The sequence below is a fragment of the Orcinus orca genome, chromosome 1, assembly GCF_937001465.1.
Source record: "Orcinus orca chromosome 1, mOrcOrc1.1, whole genome shotgun sequence".
In the NCBI taxonomy this organism is placed as follows: domain Eukaryota; kingdom Metazoa; phylum Chordata; class Mammalia; order Artiodactyla; family Delphinidae; genus Orcinus; species Orcinus orca.
The window spans coordinates 58,583,060-58,597,357 of NC_064559.1; the positions used below are offsets into that span (position 1 = coordinate 58,583,060).

General features: G+C 39.0%; 1 protein-coding gene across 12 annotated transcripts in view; it reads right to left on the bottom strand.

Annotated features, from left to right (window-relative positions):
• The window catches only part of DNM3 (dynamin 3), a 573,184-nt gene that overhangs the window by 327,836 nt on the left and 231,050 nt on the right, over positions 1-14,298 (bottom strand). For all 12 annotated transcript variants that reach the window (XM_049715524.1, XM_012532983.3, XM_049715544.1 and 9 more), the window contains exons 11-12: positions 5,210-5,296; positions 374-444 (exon numbers count right to left, since the gene is read on the bottom strand). In XM_049715524.1, the coding sequence (XP_049571481.1) occupies positions 374-444; positions 5,210-5,296 (158 nt within the window). The remainder of the gene's footprint in view (positions 1-373; positions 445-5,209; positions 5,297-14,298) is intronic.

Here is a 14,298-nt window from a genome sequence, read left to right on the forward strand (position 1 = left end):
TAGGGATGGCGAAATAGCTTGTATCCTGTGAATTGCACTTGATATTTCAAATTTATGTGAGAAATTGTTCCCTAACATATTTTAAATGTGCATCTGTTACTGCTTATCTATGGGAGCTCAAGTACAAACTGCAGATCATCATCCAAAAACAAGGAGTATCTGAGCTACATATGATTTCACATGCTGTACAATAAAGAAGCCAACTCCTTTATTCAGAGAAAATGGCCCCATGGCCACGAGGCTCAGATCTCCTCAGTAGGTTGACTCAGAGTTAATCCTGACACAGAATGCTGGGGTTGTTGTAGAAATTCACATGTGTATTTGAGACAAACCAGCAGGAGGAATGCATGTGACAATCAAGGATTTCACGTACTTTGCGAAGCCAATGAAATCTTCGTGGTTGGTGTTGATGTAGGAGACTTGGATGTCGATCAACAGCAGTACCTATAAGTCCAAGAGAATCACTTCAGTGAAAACCCATCTTAAATATTCTCAAACACTAAATTCAGTAATAGCCTACAAATCATTTATCTTTATTTAATTTTAAAAAGGATGCTTCAGTTAGAATGAAAAGTTGCATTAAATTTTTTCATTAGACTCTCATTTTTACTCTAAACTCAGAAACAAAAGATCTATGTGAAAAGTCTGAGTCCCACATGAAGACAACAGCATTATAGTTTATAAGCATGTACTTAACATGCTTACTTAACACAGAGCCAACTTAACACAGAACCTAGAATTATTCTATTCCTCTAAAACGTAGGTGTAATGTTCAAAAGGACACATGTATAAAAATACATGTGGCACGAAGGCCATGGAGGAGCTGCTTAGAGCTTCCTGCTCCTGTAGACATCATATGTTGTTAGCCACAAAATAGCAATATCACCTCTTGTTTTTCCTCTTTCTATCTCTTTAAGCTCCCTATAGGCAAGTAGAAGTATCTCATCAACCAACTCAAAAAGGCAATATACAAATAAAAAGCCTCCTTGAAATCAATAGGCTTCACTGAAGGTGAAATCTGAGTGCATCCAAGCATTTGTGGTAACAGTTCATTGGCACAGTCTATATAATGCCCCCCAGGAGGTGCGTCCTCAGGAAAGCCTTCCCTGATCCTCACCCCACACCCTCACCCAAGACCAAGTTGGATCATGCTATTACTCTCATATAGTCTATAAATCATGATAATATTTTTATGTATTATACCCTATACTTTTTCTTTGTGGTGTTTATCACAAATGTAATTAATTATTTATATTATATTTTGTTTGATGTTTTGCTTCCCTGCAAGACTATAAGCTCCATGGAAGCAGAGATTATATTTATCTTGTTCACCACTTTATCCCCAGAACCTAGCATGATACACACAACAGGTGCCTGAGAAACATTTGTGGCTGTAAATTCTATGACTATCTACCAGTCTTGAAGAATAGTTTATTTTAAAGGGAGAAATTTATTCCCATATAATTAGTACATGGCCAAGTATTATTGTTTCTCACTCATTACCCAATGCTATGGTCTCTGAGGCTTTGCTTTTGTGGCTAATCTCAGTTGGTCATCCGACCAAATCTTGCTGTGAGCCCCGAGGAGCCCTACCGAAAAAAAGACTAAATCACCCCAAACCCATCCCCACTACCAACATAAAGCCAATGCCCAGGCACTAGCTGGGTCAACAATATCATACTTGTATGAAAAACTTTCATATCATCAGATAATAGTTTTTTTTCTTCTCTTAATGAAGAAAACTGAAGAGTTAGGAGGAGTCATCACTATTAGATTATCTGTGGCATTGCCACTATTCTCCCTACAATAAATCCAGATTCTATTAAATTTTATACCCCAAATCCATTTGGCTAGGAGTTTGGATCAATAAACCATAATATTTAAGCACAAATTAGTAGTTGCCACCATAAAGAGCAAAATATCTACATAATTCTCAACATTGCCAAAGGTTGTCATGAATATCTTGGACGTTCACACACATTAACTTGGACTGCAGTACGGGGGAAAAGTGGAAGAAAAATAACAACTATGGCTGCTCTCATTCATATTCCTGGAAACTGGGAGTCTGTTTTCATCCTAGGAAAAGAGCCAGGTCGCATGTGGGGGATGAAAAGGAAAAAAGTACATTTTTTCTCTTTTTTTCACTCTCTCTCACTGCCTTTCTCACCCACAGTTATTGAAAATTTAGTTGAAGAAATGTACAGCTACCCCTGGTAGCAGTCATCACCCACAAAGCCAACCATTTCAACATGTAATTACATGTATGGAAGCACCTGGAATAACAGCAGGCACACACCGAAGCTCAAAAAACCTTTGTTTTAGAAAAACGTTCAGGGAGATTTATGGTTTTTCATATTTTTAATTCTGAAGAATTTCCCCCACACACAAAGTTTCCAGAGCAGAGGTTGGTAATAATTCCATTTTTTTTAAAAAAAACTGCAAGAATACCTCAAAGCAGTACTGGCACAGAAGTCTAAGGAAATGGGTCACTCTCTGACCAGCGACTTCAGAAGTACCATATGGCCTAAAGCAGCATGGAGTTCAGAACTCAAATGTGAAATCTATGCAAACTGACATGTTCACGTTACCAAAAACATGCATGTGTTTACTATGCCACACAGGTCAATATTAGCAGTGGCAGGCACCAGCTTCTTCAGGCAGTTGATTAACTGTCAAACCAGGCCACCTGAGATGGTCACTTAGGAGAGAGATGCTCGCTCCCTCCCTTAACTCCCACTTGGGGAATGAAGTAATCACTACATCAGAGGTACAGATGGAAGACAGTCTCCCTTGAAATCAGAAAAGGCAATTCTTTCTCATGTCTACTATGTGTCATAGCTCTTTAGGAATACAAAAACAACTAAAATTAATGAAGAACTAAGAGCTATATCTGGATTACTTCATTTCATCCTCACAAAATACCTGTGAGTTAACTACCATTATTATTCCACTTTCAGATGAGGAAACTGAAGTGTAAAATTAATAAATAACTTGTTCATTTACACAGAAAGCAAATGATAGAGCTTGGATTCGAACTCAGGCAGTCTGAACCCAGAACCCACAATTTTTTTTCTTTTCTTTTTTTTAATAATTTTTTTCCTTATTTTTTTGGCTGCATCGGGTCTTAGTTGCAGCACATGGGATCTTCATTGAGGCATGTGGGATCTTTCATTACAGTGCGTGGAACCCACGTCCCCTGCATTGGAAGGCAGATTCTTTACCACTGGACCACCAGGAAGTCCCTGGAGCCCACAATCTTAATGACAATGAAAAATGTGAGTGTGTCATTTCAGTAAAACAAAAACTATGAAACATGAAGAAGTTAACTGATTTAGATATGAACACAAAGATAATTAAGATAAGAATTGTACAACTTTTTCCTCAATACTGTTTTTACACAGGATCCCTAAGAGTTAAGTAGAATGTATTATCATTTGAACTTCATAGAATAAAGACACAAATTAAAATGGTTATCTTAGTTACTTAAGGTCAGGAGTACAGTTGATAACAGAACTCGTTTTCTTGGTCCAGCAGGAGCCATGACATTAGGTGTGTGGGGGAACTTCTGGTCTCAGGTTGTATACCTGGACCCAGGCTTGACTTCACTGGCTCATGAGTTAACACTGATTTGTTTATCTCTACTAAGTCACAAAGCCTATTTTCTCCACTTTTGGCTATTGTGACTACTCCAAGAGTGAGAAAGTTGCGAAATAAGTGAAAACTATGAATAATCGTTAGTTGACTTTCAAAACGCGATGATAGGGCTTCCCTGGTGGCGCAGTGGTTGAGAGTCCGCCTGCCGATGCAGGGGACACGGGTTCATGCCCCGGTCCGGGAAGATCCCACATGCCGCGGAGTGGCTGGGCCCGTGAGCCACGGCCGCTGAGCCTGCGTGTCCGGAGCCTGTGCTCAGCAACGGGAGAGGCCACAAGAGTGAGAGGCCCGCGTACCACAAAAAAAAAAAAAAAAAAAAAAAACCACGCGATGATAAAAAGTAGCAGCAATGAATCCCAAAGCTCGAGCAGAGAGCAGCAGGTTGTTACCAGAGTCACTCACAAATATCCCAACCTGCCAGGCCTCCATCCCTCTGTCTCTTTGCTTTCTCCTTCCACGCCCACCCCAACCCTACAGCACCCTCTAACACATGTTGCATGTGTCTCTCTCCCTGTGGTTTGTCTCTACCTCTCTCTCTCCTATTCTGCCTTCCTCCTTTTCCCCAGTTCTTTCTCTCCTTCTTTCCAATTCACCTAAGAACCACAAAATCTTGGAATTCTAACTTATAGAGGACTTCAGAGATCATATAGACCAACATTTCAACATTGTACATGAGGAAAAAACAGTCCTGAGAAGTGATTTGCTCAAGAACATGCTGTTACTCTGTGGTGAACACATGGCTTCAGTCCAGTGTCCTCTCCATGCTGTCACACTCACAGCTGTGTCCTGTAACTGAAGAGCATCTGAAAACCTTTGTGTTTCCCATTATAATGTTTTATAAGTAACTAAGAAAACATCCACCTAAATTTAAGAAGCTTTAATTATTTTCACGTAGTCCTTAACTTTTTTCAATGAATTATCCTCACTTGAAAATAATCGTTCATTCGTAGTTAGCCAAGATTCGAAGCCAATTTCAAAGCCACTCCTTACAAACCATGTGTATTTACAAAATAGTTAGAAATGCTTAAAAGAGCTGTTCTTAAATGTTTTTATTTTTTTAGTCATAGGTTCCATGGATAAGCTGATGAATAGCTTTATCCATTCTCCTCAAGAAAAAAAATAAAAATACTAAACATTTTGCAAAACATTTCAGCAATTTATGAATATCCTGGTGCCCATCTGTGGGCCCGATCTTAAAGAAAATATGTGATATGTTTCCAGATTAGTGGTTTTCAAAGTGGGGTGTGTACATGCTAAGGGTACACATGATGATTCATGAAGTGTTGAAAAAAATAATGGAACTCCTATTACTGCTTTTTAAGTGTTATCCTTCTAAGGTCTTTATATATGTTTATATTTTTAACATACGCAAGATGTTAGTATAGCAAAACATGTATAAAATTCATAAATAAGTAAAAATAGACATATGTGGTGGTGTTCTCAGCTCTTTTTTTTTTCCATTCAGGGATACGCCAACTGTTGGAGACCAAACAATCCTGGAGAGGTCTTCCACTTCCCACAAGGACCCTGCCCACCAGGGAAGGCCTCTCCTCACCTGGTCCTTTGTCTTCCCTTCTCGCTCACGAATGTGGTTAGCAACAATCCTTTCCGTTTCCTCGCAGAGTCTGGGGAAGTTTGCCAGCTGTCAAGAAAAACAGATCTGAGTGTTAATACTCAAATATATACTGCCAAAAAAGAAACAAAAATAAGTTATGTTGTATTCCAGAAGACATGCATTACCATTCTGGAAGCAGAAATGAAATATCCTAAAGAAGAATGGCAGAGTGACAGAAAAGACTGCACAAACTACAATCAGAAGTTACTATGTTATCTGAGAAGAAGCACTTCAAAACCAGCAGAGAAATTCCCTGCAAAGAAAACAGAAACCCAGATACCATCTAGCTCTATGCTGTACAGAGTTAGCACTTAATAAAGTTCAAAGATGAAGAAGACAGAAATGAGGATGAAAAGGAGGAAAATGACTAACATTTATAGAGTGCTTACCATGTTCCAGGTTGTGTGCTAAGCACCACATGAATTACCTCATTCGAAATTCACAACAATCATAAAAGACAGATCCGATTATTAACCCCATTTTACAGAGGAGGAAAGCAAAGTGCAGAGAGGTTAAGTAACTTGCCCCAGACTACACAGTTCAAAATCAGTGGGTCCAGGATTCCTACCCAAGCCCTCAGACTCCAGAGCTCCTGGTCTTGTCTATCACTCTTTGAGGATGATTCACATTCCATGAACCACAGAGACCATTTTTTTAAAATTCTACCCTAACAGATGTGTTTTTATATACATATTTTTGGCAAAACTGCAGAAATAATGCATGTCAATCACTTATCCCATCTCAATTATGCAGGTAATTGTCCAAAATTTAGTTTGCAAAAATGAATGAATTATAGTTGTTTTCAGTGTAAGGAAGAAAAGAAAAGGATGCTATCAATACAAGGATGTTCAAGGAAGCCTAACCTAAAAACGGGGCTTAGTCGGGTAAAGTCGGTTGTGGGGAGAATGGAGCTTGCCAAGCACAGGAGAGGACAGGGACAATGAGTGGTCAAGGAAGTAAAGGAAGGTCAGTGCAGAGAGCAAGGGGATGGTCTTTAGGCAAAGCTAGAATGGTAAACAGGGGCTTGATCCTTGTAGACCTGTTAGGAATTTTGGCTTCTGAAGCAATTCAGATGGAAAATAAGGGGACTTGGACAGGGATGGCAGCAATAGAAAGGGAAAAAAGTGGGCAAATTCATGGTTTATGACAGGCAAAGATGAATTCCATTTATTATAAAAAGCACTTGCAAATTAATAAGATTAACACTAATATCTCACATAAAAACAGGCAAAAAAATGTGATTTAATTTAAAAAGAAATTTAATGGTCAATAAGAGATATTAAACTGCACAGAGTAATACAAAGAAAGATAATAACTACTATGTTGTCAAGTTACTATAATCATTTTTTTTTTTTTTTTTTTTTGCTGTACGCGGGCCTCTCACTGCTGTGGCCTCTCCTGCTGCGGAGCACAGGCTCCAGACACACAGGCTCAGCGGCCATGGCTCACAGGCCCAGCCGCTCCGCGGCATGCGGGATCTTCCCGGACCGGGTCACGAACCCGCGTCCCTTGCATCGGCAGGCGGACTCTCAACCACTGTGCCACCAGGGAAGCCCTATAATCATTTTTATAAGACTTAATGCAGGTGAAGGTGTACTGAGACTAGCACAGTTTAAACTTGCTGAAGGGACGTCAATGAGAATAATCTTTCTGTTAAGCAATTTGGCAATATGTTTCAAAAATTTTAAAGACACACACACGTCAGTCTAATTACTTCATGGAATTCTGAGCTAAAATAATAAGGAAATTCATCACAGCATTACTTGTAATAGCAACAATAAGACAAATAGACATAACTCTATAAGCCACCTAAGTATCCAATGATGTTAAATAAATTAAGGTAGGTCCACTAATGGGATGTAATAAGCCATTCCAAATAATAGCTAATATTTGATATAATACTATCTAATTTATAAATAATATCTAATAACATGCTAAAGTGTCTATGACACTGGGTGAAGAAAATCAGGCTACTAAATATAAAATGTGATTACACACAAGCATATACACACACTCATAGTCACAGGCTACCATATACACTTGATACTCTTTGAGGATATAGCCAAAAACCTTAAAAACTCCAAAATTCTTGAGTAATACTGTAGCACATAATATTTCCCCTAACTTGTATGCTAGGCCTCCCTGAGATGTGATTGCTCCATGGTCATTGGAGTCACTGTGCGCACCTACTTTATAGCATGCATGATGCACATCAGTGTCTTAGCAAGACAACAACTGCACTACTTCATGGAACCACTGTGATTACAAATCACATATAAATGTTAAATCACCTAATGCTGTAAGTCTGCTGTCTGTGCACAGAAAAGAATCTGCACAAATACTACAAAATGTTAATGGCAACAACCTCTTTGAATGATGGGCTTATGCATAATTTTAATTTTTTTCTATATACATGTCTGCATTTTCCAAATTTTTCCACAACGAACATACTTTTTGAAAAAAATTTATTTATTTTTGGCTACATTGGGTCGTCATTGCTGTGCGCGGGCTTTCTCTAGTTGCGGCGAGAGGGGCCTACTCTTCGTTGTGGTGCACAGGCTTCTCATTGCAGTGGCTTCTCTTGTTGCAGAGCATGGGCTCTAGGCGCTCGGGCTTTGGTAGTTGTGGCACACGGGCTCAATACTTGTGGCTCGCGGGCTCTAGAGCGCAGGCTCCGTAGTTATGGCGCACGGGCTTAGTTGCTCTACGGCATGTGGGATCCTCCCGGGCCAGGGCTCTAACCCGTGTCCCCTGCATTGGCAGGCGGATTCTTAACCACTGCGCCACCAGGGAAGTCCTAGAGTACTTTTATTATAACAACATCATTAGAGCATAGAAACCTGGCTGCCTTGGTCACCTCAAAATTCACAGCCCAGTGTCTGTTCATGAGATCACCAAACCATCACCCCCTTACTGAGACTCCTAGCTGAATCCTGAGATCTGTGATCAGTTAGGTGCTTACTTCATGAATAACTTCAAGACACAAATGAAGCTTCCATTTTGAGTTTTGGAAACATTCTTCAGGGACAGTTCTATCATTCCAGAAGCCGTTTTATACTCTGAGAATACTGCAAGTTATTTTTTGTAAGGCCTATAAAAAGTCTCTAAGTATGGAAGGGATAGCTGATGAATACTTGTCCTTCTTCTTGACTAATGCAAAACTAGGTGGCACATCCGGCACAAACCACTAGCCTGCACTAGGCCACCAGAGCAATTGTTCCTCTTCTGCACTCAGAGAGCACCCCAAGCTATCATTGCATACTTGCTTTTGATGATAGCCACACTAACGTAGAACCACACTCCTGCAGAGAAGTGACTACACAAGCAATAGCGGTCTACTAAATAGGATGGGGATGGCAATAGCATTTAGAAAATGGATTATAGCAGATTATTTCTAAAACACCAAAGAGTGGCAATATAAATATTTATTCAGAAACTAAATACTTGATAGCTGAAGGACCACAGACTAGTATGCAGACATCAATAAGTCAAGGAAAGGCCAAAATGATAAGAGCATCCCATGAAGTAGAAACATCTAAGAACCCTCCAATCTACTGCCCTTGGCAGGAGGATTGATTTTTTTGTGTGTACCTCCTGATCTTTCCAAGCTCAATTTCATCAGGAAAGGAACCCGCCAGAGCCATATTTTTGTATCTACAACTGAGAAAACTGGATGTAAATGAGCCTAAATTCTAAGTGGGATAAAATGGAAAGAGAATACACTAGAAGAACTGCCCTCAGAGAAATATTGAAGGGGACAGTAAGCAGGAAAGATCTAGGCATTACTGAAAGGCAGTAATTAAGCCAGTACAGTTTCTAATTGGTTGATCTTAAAAGGTTTGTAGGAGTGTAAAAAATGTTGTGGGAGTATAAAACTCAAAATGATGGTTTTAATTGCTGCCTCCCAAATGTAATGCTCCAGTCCCAATTCTTCATAATACATATAGGAAAAAGGCAAAAAAAAAAGTCCTACTGACATTCAGAATGACTTCTGAGTAGGCTTTCTGCCACTCATTTCATTACCTCATTCAGCAGAGTCCCTGCTCAGTTTGCATGACATTCTACTTAGCTTTAACAGATACTTAGCTGATTGCTCACTTCAATTCCTTGCCTCTCTTCTACGTCTCTTACTTAAGGTGCAATCAGTTTTCTCAACCACTTAAGTCATTATAATTTTCAATCTCTTTTGCTCTGGATGTTGAACTAAAAGCTTACCATTGTAAGAACACAATTTTTTTGTCAAAGTCATCAAAATTTTAATCATGTGTGCCAAAATAATATTGACCTAGAAATCACCATCATTAGATTTTTATTCTTCTATTAATTATTTAAATATTCTGCAAATTGATTTATACAGGCTCAAGGAATTAAGGCTTTGCTATTGGATATAATAATTTTATATTCTTAAATTTATTTCACATCAGTCATTCATTTAACAAACATTCTTTGGGCACCACTATAGGCCAGCTCTGAGCTCAGTTTATGTCAAAGCACCTGATATTGGAAACCTCACAGTCTTGAGTGGCAGGTTGACTATACAGATAAATTGTTATGCGAGAGAAATATTTAACAAAAATCAAGGAGAAACACAAAGAAGTAAGTGGCTAAACCTGCTCTGAGAAGGCCTCAGAAGATTTGATGCTTAAACAATGACAGCAAAGCTTCCAGACAAAGTTGAACATCTATTAAATGATAAATTACTTCTAAATAGCTTATGTTAAAATTATGTTGAATATTCTTAAATAATAAGGAAGATTAAATGGAGTCATAATATACCTGTATTTAGGAATCAAAACTTTAGGTATATAATTCTAAGAGAAAACTTTATACTTGTTTTGAGACAAAGTAGCACCATCATTTTTTTAAATACAAAAGCATGTTTTAATAAAATCCAATATTTTAAGTATTATTTAGGGTAGTGTTTAATTATTTTGATGGGACGTCAATATAAAAATTTAATTTTACGCATGGAGCACATTTTTCCCTAGAGGAAAAAAAATCACTTGAAAGACATTTCTACTCAATAAAAATATACACTTACAAAATGTATTAACCATTGATTAATCCGATCATGAGAGCCATACTATTAGGTATCTCTTGGAACAGGCACAAGGCCAGGCAAGATTCTATACCTTCAAGAGTAACTAGTTCAATGCCTTAAGCAAAGACTCAGGTTCTTAGGTAACCATCTGTTCACAGTTCCGTTGCAAACACCACTGAGAAAATGAACTAAAACCAGAATAAAATTTCTTTTATGTGCATGACTTGAGTTGATGGTTTGGCTGACCTAAAGATATGGGCTCTATTTTGATCAAAATGCTATAAACCAACCACTGTTGGCCACGCACTACAAACTCAGTAGCCATAATGATTTCACTGCTTATAAAAGCATGCAATAATTTTATTCTATTTATGTGAATTAAAATCTGCCCTTAGGGCTTCCCTGGTGGCACAGTGGTTGGGAGTCTGCCTGCCGATGCAGGGGACACGAGTTCGTGCCCCGGTCCAGGAAGATCCCACATGCCGCAGAGCGGCTGGGCCCGTGAGCCATGGCCGCTGAGCCTGTGCATCCGGAGCCTGTGCTCCGCAATGGGAGAGGCCACAGCAGTGAGAGGCCCGCGTACCGAGAGAGAAAAAAAAAAAAAAAAAATCTGCCCTTAAAACTCCTAGTGATTTTTAATTTGTGTGTAGCATAATGGTGGATTTATTCAGGAGATGAGAGAATATTTATTTGGGCACAACACATTTGTTATGAAAAAAGGAAAAACAGAAGTATTCACATTTACAAAAGTGATCAAAAATGAGAAACAATTCTAGTAAAACAGGTCAAGAAACTTCACAAGCGTAAGTTGGAAAATTCTTTATTGAGGATTCTATATTTTAGGAGTGGCATATAGGAAGTCTAGGAAGATCTAAGTGAAGTTGGTAAAAAGGGGAAGGATGCCAGATCCCACCCGGGTGGCCTTGGGTAAAGTAGTCAGAGAGAAAGAAATACTGTTAGTCCTTCTTCTCCAAGTGGGCAAATCCCAAACCTCAAATATTTTCTACAAATGATGGGAGGAATGGTGAGCTCTGTGAAGGAAGAACATATATGGTAAGTTGATATGTTCTCCATTACATATCTGACCTTATTATTTCTTCTAAACAAAGAAATGAAGAGAATGCTAGTGTTATTTAGCAGATGATAAGGAATTAAAAGAAAAAGCCCAACCTTAAGTGAAATAAAGCTGAAAGGTAGTCAGAAGAGCCATAATCTCATTAAGTAATCAGAAAACATCCAAACAGGAGGGCAGGAGGGTGTTGGTGCTGGGTCAAAACAATACCTGAAGACAATAACCAGGTTTTCATCACCACTCTCTCCACATTTATCTCTGGTAAACATTATTAAGCAGTTAAAATGGAACAAGAAAAATAATGCAGAAAGTAAGAGGAAAAGCAGGGGCCAGGGTAAATTATAAATTAAGAATTAATTGCAAAGATCATGAATCCTTTAATGAAGTGTGAGATTAAAAGGTGAGATTACTATCTCTTGAATTTTAGTCAAGTCCCAGGACTGAATTTCATATAAAACCCAACAAATGATTCAAACTTTAATACTCAGCCTGATTTGAAACCTGAGTACCATGGCCCATTACATGAGGCATCTGCTGTATGAGTAGCACAGCACAGAGTGTTTGACTGGACAGCCAGCCATTAGAAGAGATGAAATGCAAATCTTTATGTACAGAGTGAAAACCAGAGCAGATCTATCCAGACCTAAAAGAAAATCCCATTTGAGCATGATGCTTTGTAGTTATTCTCTTTCATCCTACAAGCTTTCATGGAAGTTACTCAAATGTCTACTTTAGCCAAACGGAAAATCACCTGCCAAGTCAATGAGACATGATTCATGTATTCAATTATTCATTCCATAATTATTATTGAAAACCTGGATGTTCAGGGGTTATAAATAGAGTAATGAGCTTAACAAACCAAGTCCCTACTCTCATGGAGCTTACATTCTTCAAGTCCCTTTACTGTCCAACAATCACAGCAGAAATAAAAGACGTATGTAGTATAATTCATGTGGTCGTATGTGCCACAAAGAAAAACAAATTTGGTAAGTAGATGAAGAATGGTATGAGTGTGTGTGTGTGTGTGTGTGTGTGTGTGTGTGTGTGTGTGTGTTCGAAGGAAGCATGTGAAATTGCTGATAGAAAATAATAATTTTCTGTCAGAGGAAGACTCTGATTATGTGGCATTTGAGCAAAGACCTGAAAGAAGCTAGGATGTGACCCATGCAGACATCTCGAGGCAGAGCATTTCCAACACTGAGAATGAGAAATGCAAAGGCCCTGCACCACATCTCCTTGACCTGTTGAAGAAACAAGGAAACCAGTGTAGCTGGAGTGGACTGTGGGGAGGGAGATGGGGAGGAGTTTAGAAATGAAAAGGAGCAAGATCATGCAGGGCCTTGAAAGCTGCGGTAAGGTCTTTGGATTCACTGCTTAGTTATGTGTATTCAGGGTCAGATATCTACTTACCTAACATGCCACAAAACTCAGCATTTCTTCTAACAGCACTTTTTAATGAAAAATCTTTCCCAGTGTTTCTAATAACCAACTAATGTATCTTTTTTATTTCCTTGCAAAGCGTTTTTTCTTTTTTCTAAGCAGGGGGAAAAAAATCAATTAATTGGTATGATGGTGATCCAAGAATGTGGCTTCCCAAGAGGCCAATAAATGGCACAGTTGCTAAACTGTGGTTAAAAAAACAAGATGTTCCTCTCAGTGCTTCCTGCAAAAAAGCTCAGGACCCTGCAATGAAGCACTGGAGAAGAGGCAGTAGAGAAAAGCAGCTGAAAGATGATGCCCACCAGAAAAATTCCAAAGTTGAGTTGTCCCTGGAGTGAAGCCAAATAGCTCATAAAACTCTAATGTCCCTGTCTTGTCCTCCAGTGCCCCAGAGACCACAGTGAGAAAACATGTGAGAAGAAGTGCATTCCCCCAGGTTAGCTTTGTGTCTTGTTATCTGAACACACATAAATCCCATGTGTTTCACTGATGTTTATTTATGTGGCTTAAGGAAAAGGAAAGTTAAGTATTTTACACATAAGAAATTCAACATGAGCAATTGTAAGTGAAATTATTGTTTTAAGTTTATATATATATATATTCACATAGACATATTCTTATGTATATATATATATATTCACAATACAGTGAGAGTAACTATACATTTCAGATTGCCTGGAGCAGTCTTGGTTTACTCATACTATTCCAGTGAAAGTATTGATAGCTCCCCCTTTTAATCTCAAATCTGTGTTGGACAATAAATTATATGGTCACTTTATCTATGGGCTGTGTTCAAAAGGGGTCAAATAATTAAGTCCTGGCATACTCAACTTTAATTAGGATTATTTTGCTTTACAAAAGACTTGAATTAGACCAGTTTTAAAGTAAAAAAAAATTGAAGGTAGACATAATAAGGCCAAATATCAAGAACATCAAATTGAGGAATAAGGAAAAGGATAGATACTTGAAAGAAAACCTGTCCAAATTTTATCATTTTAAAAGGAGTGACTAGAGGAAGTGGCAAGGTGGTGGAGTAGAAGGACATGAGCTCACCCCTTCTTTTTTTTTTTTTTTTTTTTTTTTGCGGTACGCAGGCCTCTCACTGCTGCGGCCTCTCCCGTTGCGGAGCACAGGCTGCGGACGCGCAGGCTCAGCGGCCATGGCTCACAGGCGCAGCCGCTCCGCGGCATGTGGGATCTTCCCGGACCGGGGCACGAACCCGCGTCCCCTGCATCGGCAGGCGGACTCTCAACCACTGCGCCACCAGGGAAGCCCGAGCTCACCCCTTCTTAACAAAACACAACTAACTACTGAACAACCATTGACAAAAAAAAAAGAAAAAAGCTGAAAACTACCAAAAAAGATATCCTACATCCAAAGACAAAGAAGAAGCCACAATGAGACAGTAGGAGGGGCACAATAGCGATAAAATCAAATTCCATACCCACTGGGTGGGCGACCCACAAACTGGAAAAT